The sequence below is a fragment of the Maylandia zebra genome, linkage group LG17 (genome assembly GCF_041146795.1).
Source record: "Maylandia zebra isolate NMK-2024a linkage group LG17, Mzebra_GT3a, whole genome shotgun sequence".
Classification (NCBI taxonomy): domain Eukaryota; kingdom Metazoa; phylum Chordata; class Actinopteri; order Cichliformes; family Cichlidae; genus Maylandia; species Maylandia zebra.
The window spans coordinates 5,932,646-5,955,770 of NC_135183.1; the positions used below are offsets into that span (position 1 = coordinate 5,932,646).

Below are 23,125 nucleotides of genomic sequence, written 5' to 3' on the forward strand. Positions count from 1 at the left end.
AAATGAAACATGAGCTCTCAGCTTTGTCCAATTCCCAGGCTACACAGCCTGAGCACATTTTCTGAAAACATGCATTATTATATCACAATTGTTTAAAAAAAAAAACTAAGTCCATAACAAGTGAAGAAAAGCTGCACATTGTCACCCTGTTCGCTTGCCAGCAAGATACCAGCAGAAAACCTGGCCAGCTGACGTACTGATGCCTGGGCTGGAGTATTTGAGAATAATTGGCATGACACCAGCCAACCAAGCCTAAAACAAACCTGGTCTACTGAAAAGTAAAGATCTGGGAAACAGAAGTGTGGAAGTCAAGAGAGGATGAGGAGGAGTGGATGAGACCGGATAAAATGAGACTGTAGTGTTCTTGTAGAAAGCGTTATAACTGGGCTTCTGCCAGAAAAAAACAAAAACTTTAAAAAGAAAGAAATAAAGGAGACAGACCAGCTTGCTAGGCTATTGACTCAACATTAAGACCTCTCAGCTAGAATGCCAGGACTGATTTCAAAAACACGCCGTCTGTCTGTTGGATGAGAGAGGTTTTCTTTGTGAACCACAGATTTTCTAAATCCAGGAAGTAACGGGGGACACGATCTATACTGAAAAGCAGTAAAATCATTTAAAGGGATTCTCCACAGGTTACGTCACAGAAAGGATCATGACATTAAGGACTGGCTTGCAGGTTTTGGGTGAGTACATATAAGTGACGGTATAGTCAGAAGAGATTCAGGCTGTAAATTGTACAGAAAAACATGTCAGAAACCTAAAAACAGTCTATTCATACTACACCAATACACATCAACAGTAACAGGTTTGTTGAGCCTGACCACAAGTTGACACACTCAGAAAGCAGGACATGCCAACTGTTTGTTACAACCAAGTCAAACAGGAGGAGATCACATAGAGAACCTGGACAGACGCACTTAAGACAGTGTAAACAAGCATAGGATAACTGGTAAGTTTCTTAAACTCAACGCCTACAAGTGAAATGTGCTGCAAGAACATCTTAAGATGGTCCCCGTGCAACAAGAGCAATATGACTTTATGAGTCAGACCTCACGTGAGACATTATTGGTCATCAAATCCCGACTTGACTAAAAAAAACCATTATATTGTACTGGCGCAATCTATGCGAAGTGTACACAGTACGCCTGGATTTTTCATTGTTTATCCAGGGAACAAATATCATTTTGCAGTCTTTATTTCAGAGAGCTGCACTGTTTGGCGATCTTGAGTAAAGCTGGCCATCTCCGTGTCAAACACTGAGGCCTGTTTGGCCTAATGCTCATGTTCCATTACTTTTGAGTCAGCCTAAACCAAATAAACCACTCGTTTAGTAGACACATATCTGAGCTCAGAGACACTGATAGCTAAACACAGTTGTGCATGTAGCTTTTTATGAGTCTCCATGTTTATAAGACTTGTGTATGTGTGTGTATAGGCAGACATAAAGATATGGATAGCACCAGAGCGCGACAGTAGGGATTCACACGCATTTGGAACAGTTAAAGTGGTGTTTCGGAGTCTACCAGCATTTCATCTCATGCTCAAAGCTGTGACACTCCTCCTTGCCTCCTAATTAGCGAGCTGTAGCACATTTCCCCCCTTTGCCATTTTCTGTGCAAGAAAAACAACAACGCATTTCTTTTCATCTTCCAACCAGCCTTGTCTTACAGAGACAGACGGAGGCAGAGAGTCCAGAGTTCAACTCATTAGTCCAGGTCACTTCCTGATTCATCTTCAAAGCCAGCAAGCCAGCAGCGTACAAAAGGCAAAGGACATGGTTTCACATGCCACCACCCACAGACACAATTACACCATGAATCAAGAGAAGATGAAGATGTTCGAGAAGATAGGCAAAGAAGAAAGTAGAAACAGTGAAAGCATTTTTAATCCACTGAAACCTGAAAGCATAAAGATCATACTTTTCTTTTTTTTCCTGAGGTATTCCAGCAATGCTGAAACCAGTGCCACAAAAACCCAAATGTCAAAGTATCTCTAGCATTTACAGCATTATAACCATGGACTTTACTGTCTTTTAGCTCATTATTTTTGCTTTAAAGACCAATTGTTTTCATGTTTAAAGGTCAGTCATTGAAACAAAAGGGTGTTGAGACCAAAACAGAGCCAGAGGCCCAACGTTGCTAATATTGCTCTGTGTTTGATGTATGGGGATGGATTGCAGACAGACTCCAATGACAAATATTTGTGTTCTATGATCGTACTACATATTACTAGATATGTACCACATTTTAGTTCACGTTGAGGCATTGTAGTGCAATGGCTTAAGTGGACAAAACTGTGTGGTTACTACCTGGACATCTTTAAATGGAGCTGGAGGCTTGTTGCCTCCAATTGCCCAAAGATGTAATCACTGCTGCTTTTCACAAAATAAAATCAAAGGTTTACTCGGCTACAGTACACCTTCTTCATATTGTGTTTTAGTCAAATTTAAGGTTGCTTACCTGTGAATTCACACATGCACACACTATACACGCTACCACAGCTTTACATCGGTGCACTGATGGGCCTTGGGCCTGTAAATTTACACAAGGTTTCCATGTTTTACTGTCTCGCAGTATGTGAATAAAGAAGTTAGACCACCTCCATGACCCTGCGACCCTAGAGTTTGGGAGGCGTCTTACAAATCCTCAGAAACTGAGAGAAGACTGCTGCCACTGTGCTTTTGTGTGTTTGTGAGTGTGTGTGAGACTCCACAATATGAAAGCCTGCCATTTCTTGGCTGCGACCGATTCACACGATCTTTTCTACTCTAGTTTTCATTCCAACCCCCAGCACCTACTTTAGCATTTTCTGTCTATGCTCTGAACTGCACGCTGCCTTAAAGAGGAAGCCCCAAAGCCTGCTGTTACTTATGCGCAGTCAGATCTCCACCCCCCCCTCCCAAAGAAAATGCACTTACCATATACAAAAAACCCCAACAAAAACAAAAAACTGCAACTAGGCATAAAAACATGGGTGAAAATTTGAGACACCCTCGGAATAAGCGCTCCTTAACAAAAGTAAAAGTTGGGCGATTATATATGCGACTCAGAGCACCGAGAAAGAGGCGTAAGCAGAGAAAGAGAAACGAGGGAAAAAAGGCATGCAAAACAGTCTGATCTGCTTCTCCACAGTTGGAGCTCCAACTCTCCTCATCAAGAATGTAAAGCCTCTTCTGCAGGAGTGTGCGCATGCATCCGTGAGTGTGTGTGTGTGTGTGTGTGTGTGCGCGCGCGCATTTTGAGGGGGATGGGGACCATGCTGTCTGGGGGGCAGGGGGAGTGGGAGCTGGTCCCCGTATTCTCTTTGCCCTCCCAAATGGGCATTTTGTTCACTGCCCCCCTTTGCCTTCACCACAACCCCCGCCCCTTTCCTTTCCCCTCTCTCTCTCTTATTCAGGCGGAGTTCATTTTGAGTCTCGCCCATTGTGGCGAATGAAGGGACTGACTTGCTAAAGGGTGGCCTGGGGTCCCCTGGCTCACACTGCCAGGTCATCTCCTGTTGGAGCTAACTAAGTAACACTGGCTGGAATCTAGAAAAAGAAAACACAAAGCTTGGATCACCAATAAAGATCCTCTCTCTCTTTCACACATGCACACACATTCATTGTGGCTTATGTGTGTGTGAGAGAATTAGTGTGTAGAAAAGAGAGGGCAGAGGGAGGGTGACGGCGAATGGGACATGAAGAGTGAGAGGGGTAACAGAGAAAGAGAGAATCATTAAGAAAAAGTGAGAATGAGCCGATTAAGCACAGCCTGTTAATTAGTTCTTATCACTAATAAGCAGAGGGCCGAGTTAGCTACTTTTGCTAAAAACCTGGAGCGCTGCGCAACGACAGGATTTAGCTCAACACACAGGAGATAACTGCGTGGATAATTTCAGTTGTCAGGAAAGTTGATGATGAAACTATACAAATATTATATACATTTGGACCAAAAGTTACTGCTGGATTATTGTGGTCTCAATATCTTATGTATATCTCAGTGTTTTGTCACACGTACTGTGGTTAAATCAGAATAAAAGGTTACGCAATATTGTTACTATTTTCACTCAGTTTGGGAAAGCTCAGCTTTTTTAAGTGTTGCTTTAAAAAAAATATAAGCCCAGTCGATGCGTTTCCTACAGTAGATGTCAGTCTGCAATCCCTCCTAACAGAAAAAAGCGCTGACTGGCACAGAAGCCAAGCACTACAGACAGGATCAGCTCCAACAATTGAATCTTAGCCAACCAAAAGAAATACAGATTGAGTGCGTTCTCTGCTTAGAGATCCTTCTTTCTAACATGGGCCCAAAGCCGTTGCAAACTTGTGTACGCTAGAAAGCTTCGCTGACGAAAATAGTAGTTTTATCTTGCACAACACATGAGTTTCTGGTCTACCGCTGCCTCGACTGAGTGGTACATTTGTGTTATTGTGTGCCTCAGATGTTTAGTGGGTTAGCTAGGATCCCAACTTACATTTGAAAAACACAAAAGTCTGTAGCTTTAGACCTACGAGGTAAAAATTGCGAGTGCGATGGATTTGAAAAGAGTTCTTTGTTTGTAGTTTGCACAAATCAACAAAGTGTGTTAACTGTTGCCACGTGACATTGTAGCACTAAGTTCACGTATACCCTAGGGTTGTCATGACACTAGAATTGCAAACTCCGTGCTAATACCCAGTAAAGCAGTCCATACCATCTGATACCACGGGATAGAGTTTGAACCCATCCTCCAACAACAGAAGGAACGGCAAAGAAGTTGTTTCTTGAAAAAGCCAAGTTGTTCATTTTTAACAAATTTTCCCAAATTATAAGATAGATTTAACAAAATACGCACTTAAGATCAAGTTTAAAGGTTTTATTCATTTCTATAATTTTTTTTGATAAATTCACTTTAGATCATGAAGGTCAAATGTAGGTCAAATGATAGAACTTATTAATAAACAGAGTACAACAAACAAGACCATACCTAACATCACTGTGAAAGATTGAACTGGTCACTCCCTGCACTTTAAAACAGACCTCACAGCAAAAGAAGAAACAGATTTTAAGAAATTATTGTAAACGTAGAAAAGTTAAAGTTCATCATCTTGTCCACATCTGCCGGCAGCCTCTCTCTCATCCACTGGTCACACTGCTCTGCCTCAGTCTGCAGCTCTTTAGGTGTGAAAACCCCATCTGATTTGGCTGCTCTGCTCCGGACAAGTTTTCAAAACTCAGGACCATCTTCTCGGTTCAGCAACGTTCCTTCGCTGCTCTGCACAGCCAGTAACATGTCCAGTTGTCCCCATGTCCATAATCTGCTCCGTCACAGCTCAATATTCCACCTGTTATTCATGTTTTATCCATCTACACTGAGCTCAGCTGCTATATTAATGGTAACAGATGGCTATTGTGTCCAATGTGACTATTGGGCAATTGCTAATAGATAAATAGTGAAACTAGTTGACATTCATATTTCAGGGCTATACTTCTTTATTTAAGAACATTTAGTTCATTGTTCTGTGAATAATGCCAGATGCTAGCTCTACCTGCAAGTGGCCCACTTAGCTTTATATCAGGTTAAACCGATAAGGACAGTATGTTTACAGCTTCCTAATCTAACTGCTTAACTTCAAAGCACTGCGACAGCAGCCAAGGAAACATTCCATCGAGATTCTTAACAGGAGCTTGGCATTTTAGGAGCAGGTCAGGAGGAAAAAGGAAAAAAAAAAAAAAAAAAAGACTGTGCAACCAAAACAGTTACAAAAATGTACAGGCTTAAGAGGCTGTGGGGGGAAAAAACAGAACAAAACAAAAAAAACACAGCAAAACCAATTTCAGTCAAAGCCAAACTGAGAGGCCCTCCTTTAACTAAGAAATGTGGAAAACGGATCAAAAAGCGGTGAGTTAAATGATCTGGCCACGACAGTACAGACAGATTTAAACCACAACAGCTGGTGCAGAAGGAGAAGAACATCAGTTTCATGCTTTGTCCTGACCGCTGTCCAACGGGAGCCAAGAGGCAGTGCAGCAGGCTGTACTTAAACTGGCTGAAAATGTAAAGGGATCTGACCGAAATGATGGAAAGCTGTATCATGTAAACGCTCTGGAAAAAAATATATTTCTTTCCATAAAGCTCTTCCAACAGCCTTGCAGTCCAAAACGACTCAAACACAAAACAATCTACAATTTGTATTTACAAGTCAAATTTTACAACCTGACATGGATAACTTAGAAAATGTCACTTAAAACATGTGGAAAATTTCTCTTTTATCGGCTGAAGGAAGAAAGTTTTCTATGCTCAACTTTTTGATACGCCAAGTACTCCGGTAGCCCATCATTGTCTAGTATGCAACTTACGCAAGTGTGATGTGGAAATGTGATGTACTAAAGCCTTTAGTGCATACACACTGAGAACAGACAGAAGATAAACTTTTGAAACCAAGAAATGTGCAAATCAGACTGTGGACACCTTTTTTTCTTTTGAGAAAAAAAAAAAGTGTGAATGGGAGTTTGTATGAATCTCAAGTTTCATCAGTGATCTTTCAGCCTGGTGCTGTTATGAAGACATTTTCTTAAAACTACCACACAGTCAAATTAGCACTGATCCAAAACCACAGGCTTTCATATTTGAGCACCATGCATATCTGCACAAATGTAACAACAGTCCACCCAACAATAGCTAGACAATAGGCATTAATTTAAAAGTCTGAACTAATAAAGTAAAGTCAACATTCCCACCTCCGGAGCCACGTCAAAAAATAAAAATAAAAGAAGATGGCCTCCTTGGTCATAATCATATTAAACAGTAGACTCTAATAAGACCAATAGATGCCCTACCCAAGCTAAGAAACAATAAGAAAAAAAAAAAAAAAAAAGAGACAAAATTATTAAAAATGACGACCTTAAATCCAGACAGCTTCTATCTGACAGTAATACCCAACTCCTAGTTTGATCCAAGAATTCTAGGGACCTCGCAGCGTTTGGTGTGTGCTCGGTTTAAAAGCCAGACACACTGTTCTCAAAGGCAGTTTGGTTATAAAGGGTGCCTGAACCCCTCAGTGGCTGGAATTAGGCCCAAACACACAAGCAGCCATTGATTTAATAAAAACTCTTTACTCTATTCTCTCCTGCATTGTAACAGAAGTAACAATCGACAGAGCTGGGCTGCTTCCCAGGATTTTGGACAGCCCAAGAATTTTGAAGACCAATGTGAAAGTCATCCCAAGTTTAAAACACTACAGACGTTGCTGTGGGACCTTGCAGCTGTTGGCAGAGAGCCCTGTTTTTTTCCAGCAAAATGAACAAAGGAAAACAAATTCTCAGTTTCGACTGAACAGTGCAACTTTCAAATTATAGAAGAAAAAAAAAAACTCTTGCCAATAAATGTAGACAGCGTATAGCCTCGAATGTGCACGATGCTCATTTGCAGTTCAGCAAGGATAAAAACAATAAAGAACAAAAAAAGAAAACATTAAAGCTGCACACACTGCAAAACATTGCAGCTTGAAGTTATGAAGTATTCATGCATCTTCAGCAACTTGGGAGCAAGAATCTAACAACTATGTTTTAAAAGCAGGTAGTTTTAAAGCAACAGAAACTTTTCTGTGCAATAAAAGCTTGGGGGAAAAAAAGACACTGTTAAAATGGAAAAAGAACAGACAGTCTAGCACAGCCTCAGGGGGCTCATATACCAATGAGATGCATCACAATTTATGGTCAGAATGAAAAAAGAAGAAAAACTTCTGGCCTTGCTATTCAATTCAAGGTCGACTAATTCACAGCACTCCTGGTTCTATTAACCAAACACATAAAAAGAGATCGGAGGGAAAGGCAAACAGTGCATACCATTAATGGGATGAGGTTAGAATCCAATCAAGGTTAAACAAAGTAACCACATGTCACATTAACAGAGATCGTTAAAAACCAGACAGGAAGACTTTTAACCCATTCCCCCATAAATTCTATGGTTGAGCCGCAAACACCCAAGAATTTTACTTTGCTTTTAACATTTGATCTTGTGCTTGTTGTTTCAATGTGGATACTTTCTTTCTGTAAAGTGTGGGAAAGCTTAAAGTTGTGGTCTTTAGATAATAAGGATATAGAACAATCTGAAGATTAGGCTGCGACAGTCCATCAATTCTTCTGAGCACTTTTCCAGTTCCACGGCCACAGGGGGACTGCAACTTATCCCAGTTGTCATGGGGCAAAAGGCAAAGCCCATCACTAGGCTAACACAAAATGACAACCATTCAAATTTACTCTGCTTCCACTACTTGAAATTCTGTCATTCGTATTTAGACCTTGGCCTACTAGGGTAGCAACAAGGCAAGACTCAATCCAAATTAGTATTCACTGTTTAGGAACCAAGAATGTACGTACCAACTCACGAGCCAGTCTACATACAAGGTTAGAGCTGAGCCAACGAAAGATTTTCCTAGTTGTTCCTAGTAAAATTAATTCGTTTATACATTGGTTCACCTCTGCTGGCACAAAATAAAATATTAATTACAGAATATCGGTTTAAATATGTGAACTGCATTTTAATTAAGTGAGACAACTGGGTTAGTTCACATTTGCTGTGACGACTTTACGATCTAACCCTGCTCAGACTCACTCATTTAAATGCCAGATAGAAAGAACAACAAGAATGCTCAAGAGTTCATCAGAATAAAATTTTACTGCAACATCATGCAGAGCTTCTGTTTGAATACTTGCATAATAAACATAGTAAAGATGGAGGAATGAATGAGACTGTTTCCATCAGTGAAACAGTCTCATATTTTGTCATTTGCAGAAGTATACTTACTGAAAGAGAAAACTTGGTCGCATTACATAACCTCTGTGCCCCGAAGAAAGGGAACTAAAAACAGCCCCATTATAGCTGGAACAAGGCAAGAGCAGAGACGTGCTGAAAAGACACTGAAAAGCTCATATTCCCATTAGATGAGGACTATTGAAAATAAAAAGTTCTATAAGACACCTCTTCTTTCATATAATCTGGGTTATAATCAGCTGAAAATGCTCTCAGACTACCAGGTTCCAATCTGAGCAGACAGGCTGCACAGTGGCTCACAAATAAATCGTAATCATGTTGTTAATTGAATGATCTGCTTCAACATGCACACTTAGAGAAGGCTCAAAGTCAAAAGAGAGAGAGTGTGGATGGGGAATAGTAACAGTCCCAGATGAAGCGGTGGGCCTGTGAGGCTCATAGTAACCTTGACTGAGCACAGAGCCATGCAGGCAACGCAGTAAGAGGCAAGAAGGCTTTGAAGCTGTACTGCAGAGAGCCTAGCAGGAATTCTGATGTCCTGCTGTATATCCTCAAACCTTCCTCCTCCCCCACCCTGTCTCTGCAACTGATTCAATATAAAGTGAGGGAACGGGAACACAGGCCAATAAAAGAGAAAGAAGAGAAATGGGAGCAAGAAGATTAGAATAAAGGTAGATGGAGACCGAGAGAGACAGAGGAGTGCATGTTAAATCAAATCAAGCCAAGTCTAGGTTAAAGAAACCAACAAAGTGTCAATCTCAGCTCTGTTACCATTGGACTGATCCCAAACCAGAAAATAGCAGAGTGAAGACATTGTCAGAGCTACCCCAACACAAACCTTCACTACGCTATCAATATTCAATTAGGGGGCCAGGGATAAATGGACGAGCCAGCCTCAGGGGTTCAGCCTCAAACCATACTGTTGTATGAGGATTGAGGCCCTTGAAACTAACACAGTGAAACTTTCTTTATAAATAAGCAGCCAATAGTGCATACATGCTTCTCAACGTTAAAAGCAATCAGGCTATGTACGTTTAACATCTCTCTTTACTGCATGTTTACAAGTGATCAAGCCTGTTGCTCCACTTACTGGTCAGTTTCTTCCCCTCTGCTGTTGGACACATGAACAATAACCGTATGACTGTTCCCACCACTAACACATGACCCTACGCTGTGTTCACTGCATCACCCCATGTTTGGCACTGATCACCACCTGCACTCATGTATATATCATGTATATATCTATCTACTTAGCACTTTTAATTCTTATTCTTATATTTTTTTATGACAGTATGTTTGCACTGAAGCACCGCAGCAATTTCCTAATGTTGTAAACCTGCTCAACATTTGGCAATAAACCCCTTTCTGATTCTGATTCTGAAAAGTAGCTGCAGTCGTGTGTTTTGTAAGAAAAGAGATTGAATTTCCTATCGAGATCCAAAACTAAACTTGCCATCTTCAGCCTTCTGCTTAAGCCTGCAGGAAATCGAACATGAAAAGCTCTATGGGTATCTAAGACCTTCTCCTTTCACAATAAGCAGTCGTAATGTAGAAATCTTCATCATAAATTATTCAGGAAGATATGAAACGTCTCAAAAGGGAAAACTGTCATCAAGTTTCTGATTGATACGTCGCAAACCTGCAAAGTCTGACCCTACCTACAGTAGGGTTTCACCACTAAATCAAATACATATATATTTATATTTATATTAAGAGCAGACCTGTCAGCGTAAAAGCATCAGCTGTAAGCCCTCAAGTCCCCTGATGACTAAGTCAATGACAGAGTGAACAAGGCTAACCCAGTGACTCAGAAACACCGATGAGAGGCGAGCCTCAAATTACACATCTGCCAGAGAATGAGGGGTGGGGTGCAGAGGGGTACAATTACATTTTAAATGGGCATGCTGGGATGCTCACTTGATGGCAAAATCCTCAGATCTCATCTGAAAAGGCAGCGCGTGAACTCGGCACATAGCTCAGTGGACAAAGAAACCTGAAGAACTCCTTTAAGAGATAATGAGGGCCAGCTGTGACTCAAGAAATTAAAGACTTTTAATGAAAATCAGTGATTCTGTTTGGATACAAACATATGTGGAAAAGATTGTTTTTCTTTTAAAGAGAGAAAGGGACAAAAAAAATTAGCTGAACTGGCACATCTCTGAATTTCAATCAGGCACGATATGAGCACCACAGCCGATGTCCTTTCGTGGCCTGAAACAGACCCTTGCAGTTGTGTTTTCACTGGAAAACCACTCTGGCAAATCTGTGAAATGTGCCACTTCAATTGAAGTAAGTAAAAAAACAAAAAAAAGCTTCACGCCAAGTCGGATTTTCAGAGCTCTGCAACATCTTCATAGCTCAAAACAGTTTTCCCCTGACACGGGGGAAGGATGCCGACTGCTGAACACTTCATTTTGTACGCTGCTGTATGAATGCGAAATTAGTCACGAGAATCTAAGTGAGGCCGACAATAAGCTGAGATCATTTCGTATTAATTACATCTTTGTCACTGATGGAGGCGTTTTACTCTCGTTTGAGGGGAAAACAGCTATTAATTCAAAGTATTCACACCAACAGGAGCTGAAAACAAGAATTGCACAGGGAGAGGGAAAAAAGTCAGAGAAAGGGAGAGCGATAATGATGGAAAGAACCAGAAACGGGGCGGCGAGAGCACAAACTGGAGCTCAGGGAGGGGATGAGCGGTGACAACAGCAGATCCGGTGGGATCAGAGGAAGCCCTCAAAGCCGACTCCCAAAGCTGGGATGAAGGCGGCTCAGTGTGGAAGCAGAGAAGATGAAACACCATTTGGGGCCGAGGCCCCCCCGCTGCTGCGCCTCTGTGTTCGGGGCCTGCGAGCTCCTCTGCCTCTGAAGTGCTAAACACCTCCTTCACACCCCTGGCACTGCACCCTCCTGCCATTTGGTGATTTAATGCAGCACTGCACGGATGGATGATTATCATATAGTGCATTTACTCGTCTACTGGGGCTGCAACAATGCAGTCATTCTCACTGATGACTCTGGCTTCTTTTTAGAGTCGAAGCATTTTTTGTTTGGTCACTACAATACTAAGAATGAGTCCCCAAAAATGCTCACTTCAGTATCACACAAGATGAACACAAATCTGCTTGCAAGATGGAGTGATTGAGTTTGGAATTTTTGAATGAAATGACTTCCACTCTCCAAAGAAAGATCTGTCTCTCATGTCCACCGACTCGCTGTTGAATGGGTTCATTTCAGCTGGTATCTCATGAGATCAAAACTCCAAAACATCTGCATCTTTATTTTGACTGTGACGCTTGCTTGGCGGACAACAAACACTGATCACGACCAAACTAATCCCTTATCTTGAAAGCAGTCGGCGGGGTGTCTTTAGAAGGCAATGAAGCACACAGCTAGAAGCACAAAATTGTGACAATTGCAGATTTCCTCCTTTTGGACCTGAATATTTTTGGTGTTTTGGGGCTTTTAAATAGACAGAAGGACTAAGAAGATGTGACCACAGAAATTTCAATTTTGTGGAGTTTTATTAATTAAATTATTAGACAAATCTACAAAAACAAATTCTAAAATTGCTAAAAACATTGCTCATGAAGAAAACATGTATCAGTGGCAGCTTTAGGTGCAATCATTTGTGCTAGAACTGATGCTGAGAGAGTGTGTTTCTATCCACGTGAAATCCAGGCTGTTTGCGTTTAATCATAAACCATCACCAGCTCTTTCTGGGGGAAATATGATTTTCTGGATGAGCCCATATGCTGCAGCAGATTGACTTGCGGAAGATTATTTATCAACCAGGTAAAAGATAAACTCGAGTATGTGCACAATGACATGTGCTCAGGAGCACACAGCGGGACAGAGGGCACTCATTTTTAAGAAATTATGACGTGCATTATGAAGGACACTTTGTCCCGCTTTTTGTTGGCATTTTCAGGTAGCGCGCACAAAAAACAAACACACACAGAGAGTGTAGTAATAATTGAAGGTATTGGAATTTAAATAAATTTCATTATTACTGGGACTACTTAAGAGCTTAAAAAAAGAATAAAAGGGTAAAACGCCAGCCTTTCAGAACCTCAAACCTCCGGCGTGTTCATGTCCCAGATAAACGCGTCCCAACTTCAAAGAGCCTGTTGTTACACTGCAACATAGAAGCTTATTGTTTCGCAACACTTTTAACATCTCTGTCGACAAACTATCTTTTCTGCGGTTATGAGAGTATTGTTGTTATTATTTTAGTTTTGCGCTGTGCAGGCCTGTTTTAGAGCTCCTGTTTGCGCCAGAAAAAAACCCATTAAAACCCGCTCCAACTCGCTCGACGTGACACGAGCGGAGGTTATCTGCTTTGCACCCAAACACATTCAGCGGTTCTTCAAACAACTTGGTGTCTTTTATTTGTTTTATTTAATTACCTGCATAGTGAAGACTCCCAGCTCCTGAGAGGACAGCTTTTTCATCTGTTCGGCCAAGACTTGCGCTTCTTCCAGGATGGAAAACTCCGTCTCGGCTCCGCAATATCCACTAGAAAGAGCCAAGCAGATTAACACGAAGCTCCGCGAAAAAGCCATGAAGCCTCCGCGCGAGCCAATGTGTTTATCCCGAAAAGCAGCGCGCGCGTTCAGTCTCAAAAACAGAGGTTTCTCCGCTGACCGCCTCGCCATGATGGTTGAGGGGGTTTACAAACTGGAGAAGCACGGAGTCAGAACGGGTGGTTTTGAGGGGGGGAACTTCAAGGGAAACTACTTTTACAACTTTGCAGCGTAGAGTACGTGTGCCCTTTCTCTCCGGTACAATTCTCCAGAATTCCCAGCGACACAAATCATTGCACCTCCTTGAAATCCCTCCAGAGAAGAAAGCAAATCCATGCGGGGCAGGGAATATGTTTATTCTTTCTTTTCTTCCCCCTTACGTTGTCGGTGTTCCCTCTTCGATCAGTGGCTCCAACTCCTGGAAGTCTGGCAAAGTGTGTGTGAGCCGGAGAGTCACCACAAAGGGGGTGAAAGTAGTAGGCGTGGAAACACCGAGGAGTCCTGCCGGCGCCTGGATCTGACGATCAATGGATCAGGCTTTCGCGATGCCTTCAGTAGCTCCGTGAAAAAGAACACCGCCGATATGAAATAACCCTGTTTTATAGATAAATACGATGGGAAGAGTTTTTATTTCTCAGTCCCAATTCTTCAACGTGTGACAAAACAGGTTTATATTCATATATGAGTGGTGCATATAAATTACTGCTCAAAAACAGAGAAATCTCTTTAATTCGAGGTTCATCGAAAGCACCATCACGCCTTCAAAGATTTCTTACCAGTCACCAAAAAGGGAAGCGCCTCTGGGGAGTTTCACAATGATTTATTATTTTTAACTCTGTATTTTATTTATAGACTTGAAAAAATAATTAATCTTTTAATGGTTTAATTTCAGCTAAAAGCGAATTTTATCGAAATAACCCAAATCACTGATTTAGGTTGAAAGGCCCTGCAGTGCAGTGTGAGACAGCGACCTTGTATCCATAGGGATGAAGCAGTTTGGATAACGTGCGTTTCTCTCTCTCTCTCTCTCTCTCTCTCGTGTGTGTGTGTGTGTGTGTGTGTGTGTGTGTGTGTGTGTGTGTGTGTGTGTGTGTGTGTGTGTGTGTGTGTGTGTGTGTTATTGAGAGTTTAAACTGTCAAAATCTGCAATGCAGGTTTGAGTTAATAAGATACTGTCTGACCAATAATCCCTCAAATTGTAGGTATTATGTATTTACTTTTATCTTCAGTCTAATATCCACCACAATAGTTTTTTTAAAAGGTTAATATTCTTATTATCTTGCATTTAAAACACGATAATTGGGATGAATTAATAAAACTCATGGACTGTTTGTCTTGCTCAGATTTGCTCCTTTGTGAAACAGGGTCTTGTGATAATTTTGAAACAAAGGTACCATTAATGCAATATATATACTATCATAGGGAGGCTGAGACCTGCTTCCAAATGAGTGTTAACCTCTTGAGCAAGCAAACATAGTAAATTGGTTCCATATAATGGATTGTGCTTTTACATCTCTGTGAATGAACTGGGTACTATAACCCCGGGAGCCTCCACTCCTACAAGAATCCAGTTCCTGTTTTCAGCACAGCTTCAACTGTACTTGGAGCTGAGTTGAATTGAGAAAAAGCAGAAGCCTGGTGTATTTGGGCAATTCATATTTTGATTGCTGACTGCAAAATAAAGTGTGACAGATAGATCATTCGTTAAAGAATGTTGTGGTCGGGTCTGATAATTTGAGGCTTTTGAAGTATAACAGCGCTCCGACTCGTTCAACAGCTGACCTCTAATCATTGCTCTCTCCCTCTTTCTCTGTCTGTCTGCCTGCCGCTCAGCTTCCTTGGACTGCAGAGCCTATTTGATTTGCAGCTGCACAACTGGCCTTTTCCCAGCCATCTCATGGCTGCTTGTAACTTTTCAGAGATTTTCTGGTTAACCAGCATTGCACTCAGGCACAAAATGCCTGCTACATGTCTTTTTGATGAAAAACAACTTCGGCTTACATTGCCTTAATCTCATTTATGGGCTTATTCCAAAGGTCAGTTTATATATTTTCCCATGTAAATTTGAATTCAGGGGTGTTAGTGATATTTTAAAAAAAATGGCCTCAGTGTGACATTTCACTTAAGCATGCCTTTCTGTGAGGTGTTTGCATGTTCTCCCTGTGCCTGTATGGTTTCTCTATGCCCCTCTCTGTCTTGGCTCATGCAACATGTCCAGGGTGTACTCTGCCTCTCACCCTATGAGAGCTGGGATAGGCTCAAGCCTCACTGCAACCCTAAATTGGATAAGCGGTTAAGAAAATGCATGCTTTTTACATCAGTTTAAGTGTAATGTCGCTCTGGTAACACTGGCTTGGCAGCCTCTTACTGAACAGGCCTGCTGTAAGACAATAAAGTCCAGGAATCACTTCAAAGTGATCACTAGCCCTGTAATATTAGCAATTGCTGTGTGTCATTTTCAGTTAGACAACTGACTGAGGTTTTGGGTGGGTGAGATGTTCATTGGTGTTTGATGGGATTATTTGATGAAGGAAGATTGCGTGTGTAGATACAACATGTTCATTTTTATATTTCCTCCAGGAACAATTAGGCACTTTCTGTCAAATCAGTCCATAATTTTTAGATTGGGTGCAGAGTAAGCTCGGACAGCATAAAAACATTACATCCAGCTCTCGTGGTCACGTAATAAGGTCCTCAGTGGCAGTGTACCACTTTATAACTCATTCACAAAAAGATTTTTAAAAAATCATCTCTTCTGCCTTTTTTCCTATACAGACTCCATTTTTCATTACTGTGTGTTATGACCTAACAAGAAAAAGGGGTTACAAGAATAAGCAATGACATCAGTTCTGTTACCCAAGAGTATTGAATAGAGGTGTGCAGATTGCTATGGGACTGATACTAGCACAATAGGATCGTTACTTTGTTTCTATCTTCTAAGTTTAGTATACAAGGACACTTTTACATTCCAGCACTCCAAAAAACCCAGTTTCAAAATATATTAGAAGCTGAAAGGCTTGTTTTGCTGTATTAACTAAATATTTTAAAAAGAGAAAATCATAGTGATTTAGTAGTCCTTAAAGTGTGTTCAGAATTTGCAAATTAATGATGATTCAGCTGCTCTTCCCAATGTAAGCTTGCTTTTATAGGTTAAAAGTATCGATATTGGTGTGGCCAATACTGGTCCTGTTTTCATCACTGGCGAGAGTTTAGTTCTTTCTTTAGTGTTTTTTTTAGATGCGTCACTTTCTAGACAGCTGGCATCTTTAGGTGTGTGCATGCATTTTAGGTTTCAGTCACTCACTCAAACATGTTTAGTCATGGTTTTGATCACAGTGTAGAATAGACGCGCTGCCAGATGATTTCACAGGGAAGCCAAAATAACTTCAGCGCCTGTCCGCATCTGTCAAGCTAAGAAGTATTTTTAGTTTGGGCTTATTTGAAGAAGCAAAATCAAGACACATTCTTACACCAAATGAAGCGAATGAAAAAGTAAAATTATTTAGGGGGTTAAAGGCAAAATGTTGACACTGTGGTTACTGATGATGCTTCTGTTTGATGACTTAAGTCAAATGGGTTGCACTGCATCAGATGCAAGTGTGATTGATTCATTGGCTGAACACACAGCTTTGCAGGCTGTAGTCTGCGTTAGAAAGGTCCTCGACTCCGGACTCGGTTGCAGTGCTCCTGAATAGGTCGTCTGTCTGTATCTTTGGCTGAGGACTCCGTCAGATGTTTGTGTGGCTGTCGGATGCTTTTGGATACTTACAAACACAAGGAAGTTTGTTGAGAGGTTGTAGTGTGTGCATCGCATACATTATCACTTCCCCAGAAAATCCCAGTGTTCCAGGCTCTGTGTTTTTTCACCTTCATCAGGCAAGAGTTTTAGTTGTTCTTTGCTAGGGAGAAAATATTTAAAGATCCTTGCACAAATACTGGAAAGAATGTCAAAATTAACATAATTTGAAGCAGAACTCAGTGGCTCAGGGTAAAATAAAAAAAATGCCCAAACTATTTAAAATTATTTGGTCAGTGTCACAGGCTGGGTCTCTGACCCAGCGCTCTGAGTTCATGTTTGTATTTGTCTCATTTTGTTATGTGATTCGTTTTGTGTCATTTCCTCTCTGTCTTTAGTTTGGGCAGCTTTTGTTTATTGTTCCTCTGGTTTTCTATGTTTTGGGTTCTTGTATTTATTCATTATGTATTAGGTCTGTTAGTTTGTGTTGTCATGTCTAGTTTTAGTGTTTCCTGTTTTATTCTGACAGTGTCATGTGTTCTTTGTTTATTGTATTTAGCTTTCCTCTCCTGGTCCTGTCATTAGGTTTATGTTAGTCAGCTGTTCCCCTCATGTGTCTCTACTTCCCCTGATCACCTCTTGTATGTATTTAAGCCCTTTGTTTTCTGCATGCCATTGTCGGTTCGTCTGTTTACCTCACCTCAGTCATAGGTCTAGTTTTCGTCTGTTATTTCCACGTTAGTCATAGTCTTAGCCTGTTTATTTCCACCTCAGTTATAGTTTAGGTTTTGGTCTCAGTACCGTTTAGTATTTTGTTTCTTAGTGTCTTGTCAGTTTACTTTGGTTTCCTGGTTTACTCCTGCAATCATCCAAATAAAGGATCGTTTTCTGTTTAAACCTGCAACACCTCGTCCACATCTGCTTTTGGGTCCTGTTTCAAAAACACACCGGCGCACCCCGCCGTGACAGTCAGTTCTGTGCTTCTTCTTCTTCTTCTTCTTTTTTAAAGCCACCAGCAGGGCTAACCTCATCAAAGCTCTAGCGGTGGTGAGAGAAGTGTTTGAATACCATGTGTGTGCATGTGTGTGCGTGCGTGTGCGCGCATGTTTTCATGTATGTACATAAGTGCACTGCTGTGGCAGGCGCATTTACTGCAGTGATGTAGAAATGAAGTTTGTTTGACAACTTGACTTTTATTTTTTCTTAAAAAAAAGGAAGTGATGTCAGGTGTCTGAGCCAGCAGTTATTCAGTTGTACTGATCAGTCCTGTCACAGATTGTACACATTGTCTAGGAAGAATGCTGCAGTTTGTAGTTTGGTAGTGTGGTAATGCACTAGCTGTGTGCAGAGGTCACTCAAACAGCAATATTTTATATTATCAAACAATTTTGGTCTGCTGCACAGGATTCAGTAGCAGACAAGTTTAGCAAACATTCATAGGAGGAAAGAGCAATATGACCACATTTTAGTAGTTAATCTTTAATACAACATAGACAGTGAACATCTCGTCACCTGCCAGATAACAAAGTTCCATCTTGAAGCCTTAAGTGGACCATTTTGGCCATCATCATTTTGGTGCTTTGAAGCTGGCCATGATCAGTGAAAGGTGGATCTGACTGATGCTACGTCCACACTAGCCCGGATAAATTTGAAAACGGTGTTTTCATCTGAAAACGCTCTGCGTCCACACTATTGTTTTCAGTCATTTTTACAGAGTTGTACGCAGTGGCGGTCCTAACCTGTTTGGCGCCCTGGGCGAACACACCCTCTGGCACCCACCACCACACACTCACACACACACACACACACACACACACACACACACACACACACACACACACACACACACACACACACATATGAAGAGAGAGAGAGAGGCATAGTATGCAAATAGCTACCAAACAGCCATCATAATTCGTCATACAATGAGAACAGAACAAATCAACAATTGACAATGACTAATTAATATTAAAATCTGTAACATAATGTATTGTTTGGAGTTTAGTCTGTTACTGTTGCTATTTTTACCATTTCTTCTTGGAGCAACTGTAACCCACATAATTTCTTTAGGCATTAATAAAGTATTCTGATTCTGATTGTTTCAGGATGACCTGCCATTATCCAATGACACATTTGCTTACCTGCATCTTCTCCTCCTCTTCTTTTCTATTTTTTCTAAACTGAGCACCTGATGGATTTGAACTTTTCTTGTCCATCTTCCATTGGTTTTAATTTTGCACTCCAGTATGAACACCCATCCCCCACATCGAGGATCATCACAACATAACCTAGCACACCTACACCTTAGTTCACAGATTCACTTTGTCTAAGGTTTATTTCTGGGATTTCACACAACCCAGGATTCAGATCATGAATACATAATGGGCTTGGATTTACATCATTATGAATGAAATGTGCTCTATTTGGAAGCAGCAGGGCCCCTCCCCTTTCGACGGGCTGTGTGTGAGACTTTAAATCATCAAACTGTAAAATATAAATTTTAAATTGTTATTGATCCCTTTATCCCGAGTCCTAAAGTGCATATTTATTTTCTTACTCTTCTTATATATATTGTTTGTTTACTTGCACTGCTGTAACTGGAGCCTCGTCGTCTCGTCTCTATATTCTGTACTGTAGCGGAGTTGACAATAAAGTTTTACTTTGACTTCAGCAGCGAGCAGGCGCACCGAGGGCTCTCGCGCTCACTTTTCGCGTACAGAATTTCGAAAAACATCGGTGCAAATTATAAGTCTGTATCATAATGTCTGGTGTTTTCGTGTTTGTTGGTTTGTTTTTATTTTGTGAGTTGGTTATTGGATGCTGCTCCAGCCAGCCAGAGAATCCCCCGCCGCCCCGCCCTCTCCTCCCTGTGCTGCAAGCGGCAGGCGCACCTCGCAAATGGAGGGCGCCCTTACTCCCAGCAAATGGGCGATAGAAAACCAATCAGTGCCTATGCCATTCCCAATATGCGCTGGCATGACGTCGGGGCAGCATGAATACGAGCTATTTTTATTTATTTATTTATTTTTGGCGAGGCCCGTGATGCCGCCCCCCACCACGAAAATTTGAGAGCAAAGAAAACCACTGCTGTTTAATGCCCTCCGCTACCTTAGTTTAATTGGTCACATGACTGCATCACATGACTAAAATGTGTCATCGTTTTCAAGGCTCCGGTTCGATGGCCACAATGTGACACAAAAACTGTGTTTTCAAATCTATCCGCTTTGGAGAGCGTTTTCAAAACGCTGCGTTTTCCTTGACCGAAAACACCGTCTCAGCGTGGACGGGAGGCCAAAACGGAGAGAAAACGATGTGTTTTCAAACAAAACTGTATTATTGTGGACATGGCCTGACTCTGACTCAGGCATCCTTTCCTTTAATGTTGGTTTAATGGCCAACATGAACAATAATGATGTTGCCAATGAGATAGCATGAACTCATTAAAAAAGCATGTACTGAGGTCACAGTGTAGGTCAAGTGAGAAGTATGGTCATTTTCCTGCGAGACAATCAAACTTCTTTTTGAATCCAGAGGAGGCACCAATGCTCTCCTTGGCTTGAGTTCAATAAAGACTAAATATCAAAAGGGCCACAAATGCAGTGTCTACTGTGGAGCAGTTGCACTGGATTGCACGAGCTGTAGTTACAGGTGTGGAATGAATCGGCAATGCATTGTCAAAAGAAGAAGCCTAAGGGGATGGATCACTCTGAATCTATTTAATCTGGGTTTTGTCAAGCCTATCCCAAGCCCTTTCACCAACCACAACATTTTTCAATTAAAGCAAGGAAAGAAAGTTTGTATGTAATTGTAGCTGTGTCCATTTTGATGGGATGGGACACTTAACAAATATTTGTTTTCACTCAATTCTGGTCGCTGGGGTTTGGATCTTTTGTGTCTCTGATGGTCAGTGTTTGATTTTTCAACAGGTAAAATTTAATATATGTTACAGATAGTTTTCTGCCTTTAAATATGGCAGCATTTTGGAGCTATTACAACAAATTGCAACCACAACTCCAGCTTGACATACTTACATTGTTTTTCTTTTTCTTTTTTAAACATTTATCTCTTGGATCGTTTTCAGACTGCAGCTCAGCCAAAAGTGGCCCAGTCTGTCCGTGAAACTGCTAATCCCGACTGGCTGTCTGACTGGCATGTCTCTTTGGAGAGAGCAATGCTGGTTTACTCACAGACAAATATTTCATTACACAAAAAAGCAGTTAGGGGGTCTTCATTAACAGAGACAGAAGGATTTGTTTTACAGGATTACCCCATTTGCATTTTTTTTAATTACAGCACAGGCCCACAGAACCACCTGGTTTGGGATGATAAAGGAGGCGAAGAGGAGAAACTGAGGCTGATTAGACCAGGATTCAGGATTTGTGAATATATTAAATTACATTTGGGGTGAGATCCAGCAAAGTCCTAATCACAACAGGAAGACTGTAGGGTTCCACATCTGGCTTCAAAGACTTTGACTGAAATTTCTGTTGGCATATAAACAGAAGGAAACATGGCTATTACCCGTGGAAGGGTTAAACCAAAACCATCTTTGAATCCTTCTTCTGTGAGCTTACACAGCTACATATATACAGAATGGTGTTCTGGTAGAGTAGGTGCCTCGGTGCGTGGGAACTAGAAAATACAACAAATGGATTTTGTCATGCTGTGTAAATAAAGCCAAAGCCAGATTCAGTTAATGGAGCATACACTGCAATCACTAAGCATGGGTGTTGGTAACACAAAGATATTTACAGTGAAAGACTGAAAACAATAAAAGCTTCATATAACACTGGAGTCGTGGTCCACCAGTACAGGACGACAGCTGGACATATAAACAGATCCTTCCTCAAGCGATACTCAGGCTTCCATAAGGTTATAAGGAAATCTGCTCATGTATGATGCAGAATGATTGTAGTTCATTCTTTAAGTGTAGGATGTGGATACAAGTAGAAAGGACTTGTTTGCTGGGTGACAGATGAAAGGGGAAAAGCTTTGACAGCATGGCAAAGAGTTAAGGTTGCTCCTTTTTCCCACTGAAAAACAACACCGAGCGCCTCACCCTTCGAAGGAGACTGATTTCAGCTGCTTGGATCTGTGACGTGACACTAACTAGAGCTCGTGACCATAGTTGAGAGTAGGAATGTTGATAACTTTTATCCTTTCTATCTAACATTGTAATCCTGGCCGGAGTATTCTCTTTCAGGATGGGACTGACCCCAAATACAGGACGCAGGGTGTTGCTGGATGATTTGATGAGTATTAAAAAAATGATCTGAATAAAATGCTCTTTAAAGTCACCAGATCTGAACCCATTTGAAAACACAGCTCAACCAGAGATACATATCAGATGCTGGGCTGACATGTCAGTTGGTGCAAGGGCAAAGCAAAAGGATCAGCAGGCAAGAAGATTACACATCGATGCTGGTCTCCTGTAATCTGTGAGTTTCCTGGCAAATCACAGACAACTCTAGAAATCCACAAACTGCATTTTGTACTTTGTTTTTTTTGTATAATCTACTTTAGCGTTCCTGTTTTTGAAGATTTTTACTTTAAAAGAGGCAAATATGTCTCTTCTGCTTGCAGTACATCTGCTTAGTAAAGCCAACCCGCTTCTATCTGTGGGTTAAGTGGTGTTAATCTTTTCATCTTATTCTCCATAGGAAAGCTAATATGTATTTCCTAATATACTCCAATATTTTTGCCAGAGTTGCAGTTTTTGTTCATCTGAAGGCGGAGTCCCATTAAACTAACCAGATGACTGAAACGCAGAAGACATTAGGTCATTAGGTAATAAATTGAATAAAATGAATTTGCATCACGATTTTCCATTTTTGCTCCGGATGGAGCAGCAGGAGACGCCTCCACAAAGATCTCTTTGATGAAGAAAGTCTAATTTAATTTTGACAGTAATTTGGCTGTAATAACAATCAGTCACTGCTGTAAGATATAAAAAAAAATGTAATCATGAAATATGTAAATTAACACTGATGCAGCATCAACCTTAGTTTACTAGTCATGGTAAGGTGACTTATGGGAGGTATGAGGCTGCATGTCAGTGGTTGTGTTACATTGCATGAGTGTCCTTACCACAGCACTCTTCCCAGCTGGCCCTGGGTCGCCTCAA

General features: G+C 41.1%; 1 protein-coding gene across 1 annotated transcript in view; it reads right to left on the bottom strand.

The window, feature by feature from the left end:
* Positions 1–13,735, bottom strand: part of cachd1 (cache domain containing 1) — a 114,414-nt gene extending 100,679 nt beyond the window's left edge. Inside the window, exon 1 of the mRNA XM_014412529.4 lies at positions 13,149–13,735. Coding sequence (XP_014268015.3) covers positions 13,149–13,397 — 249 coding nt within the window. The 5' untranslated portion in view covers positions 13,398–13,735. The remainder of the gene's footprint in view (positions 1–13,148) is intronic.
* Between the last annotated feature and the right edge of the window lie 9,390 nt (positions 13,736–23,125).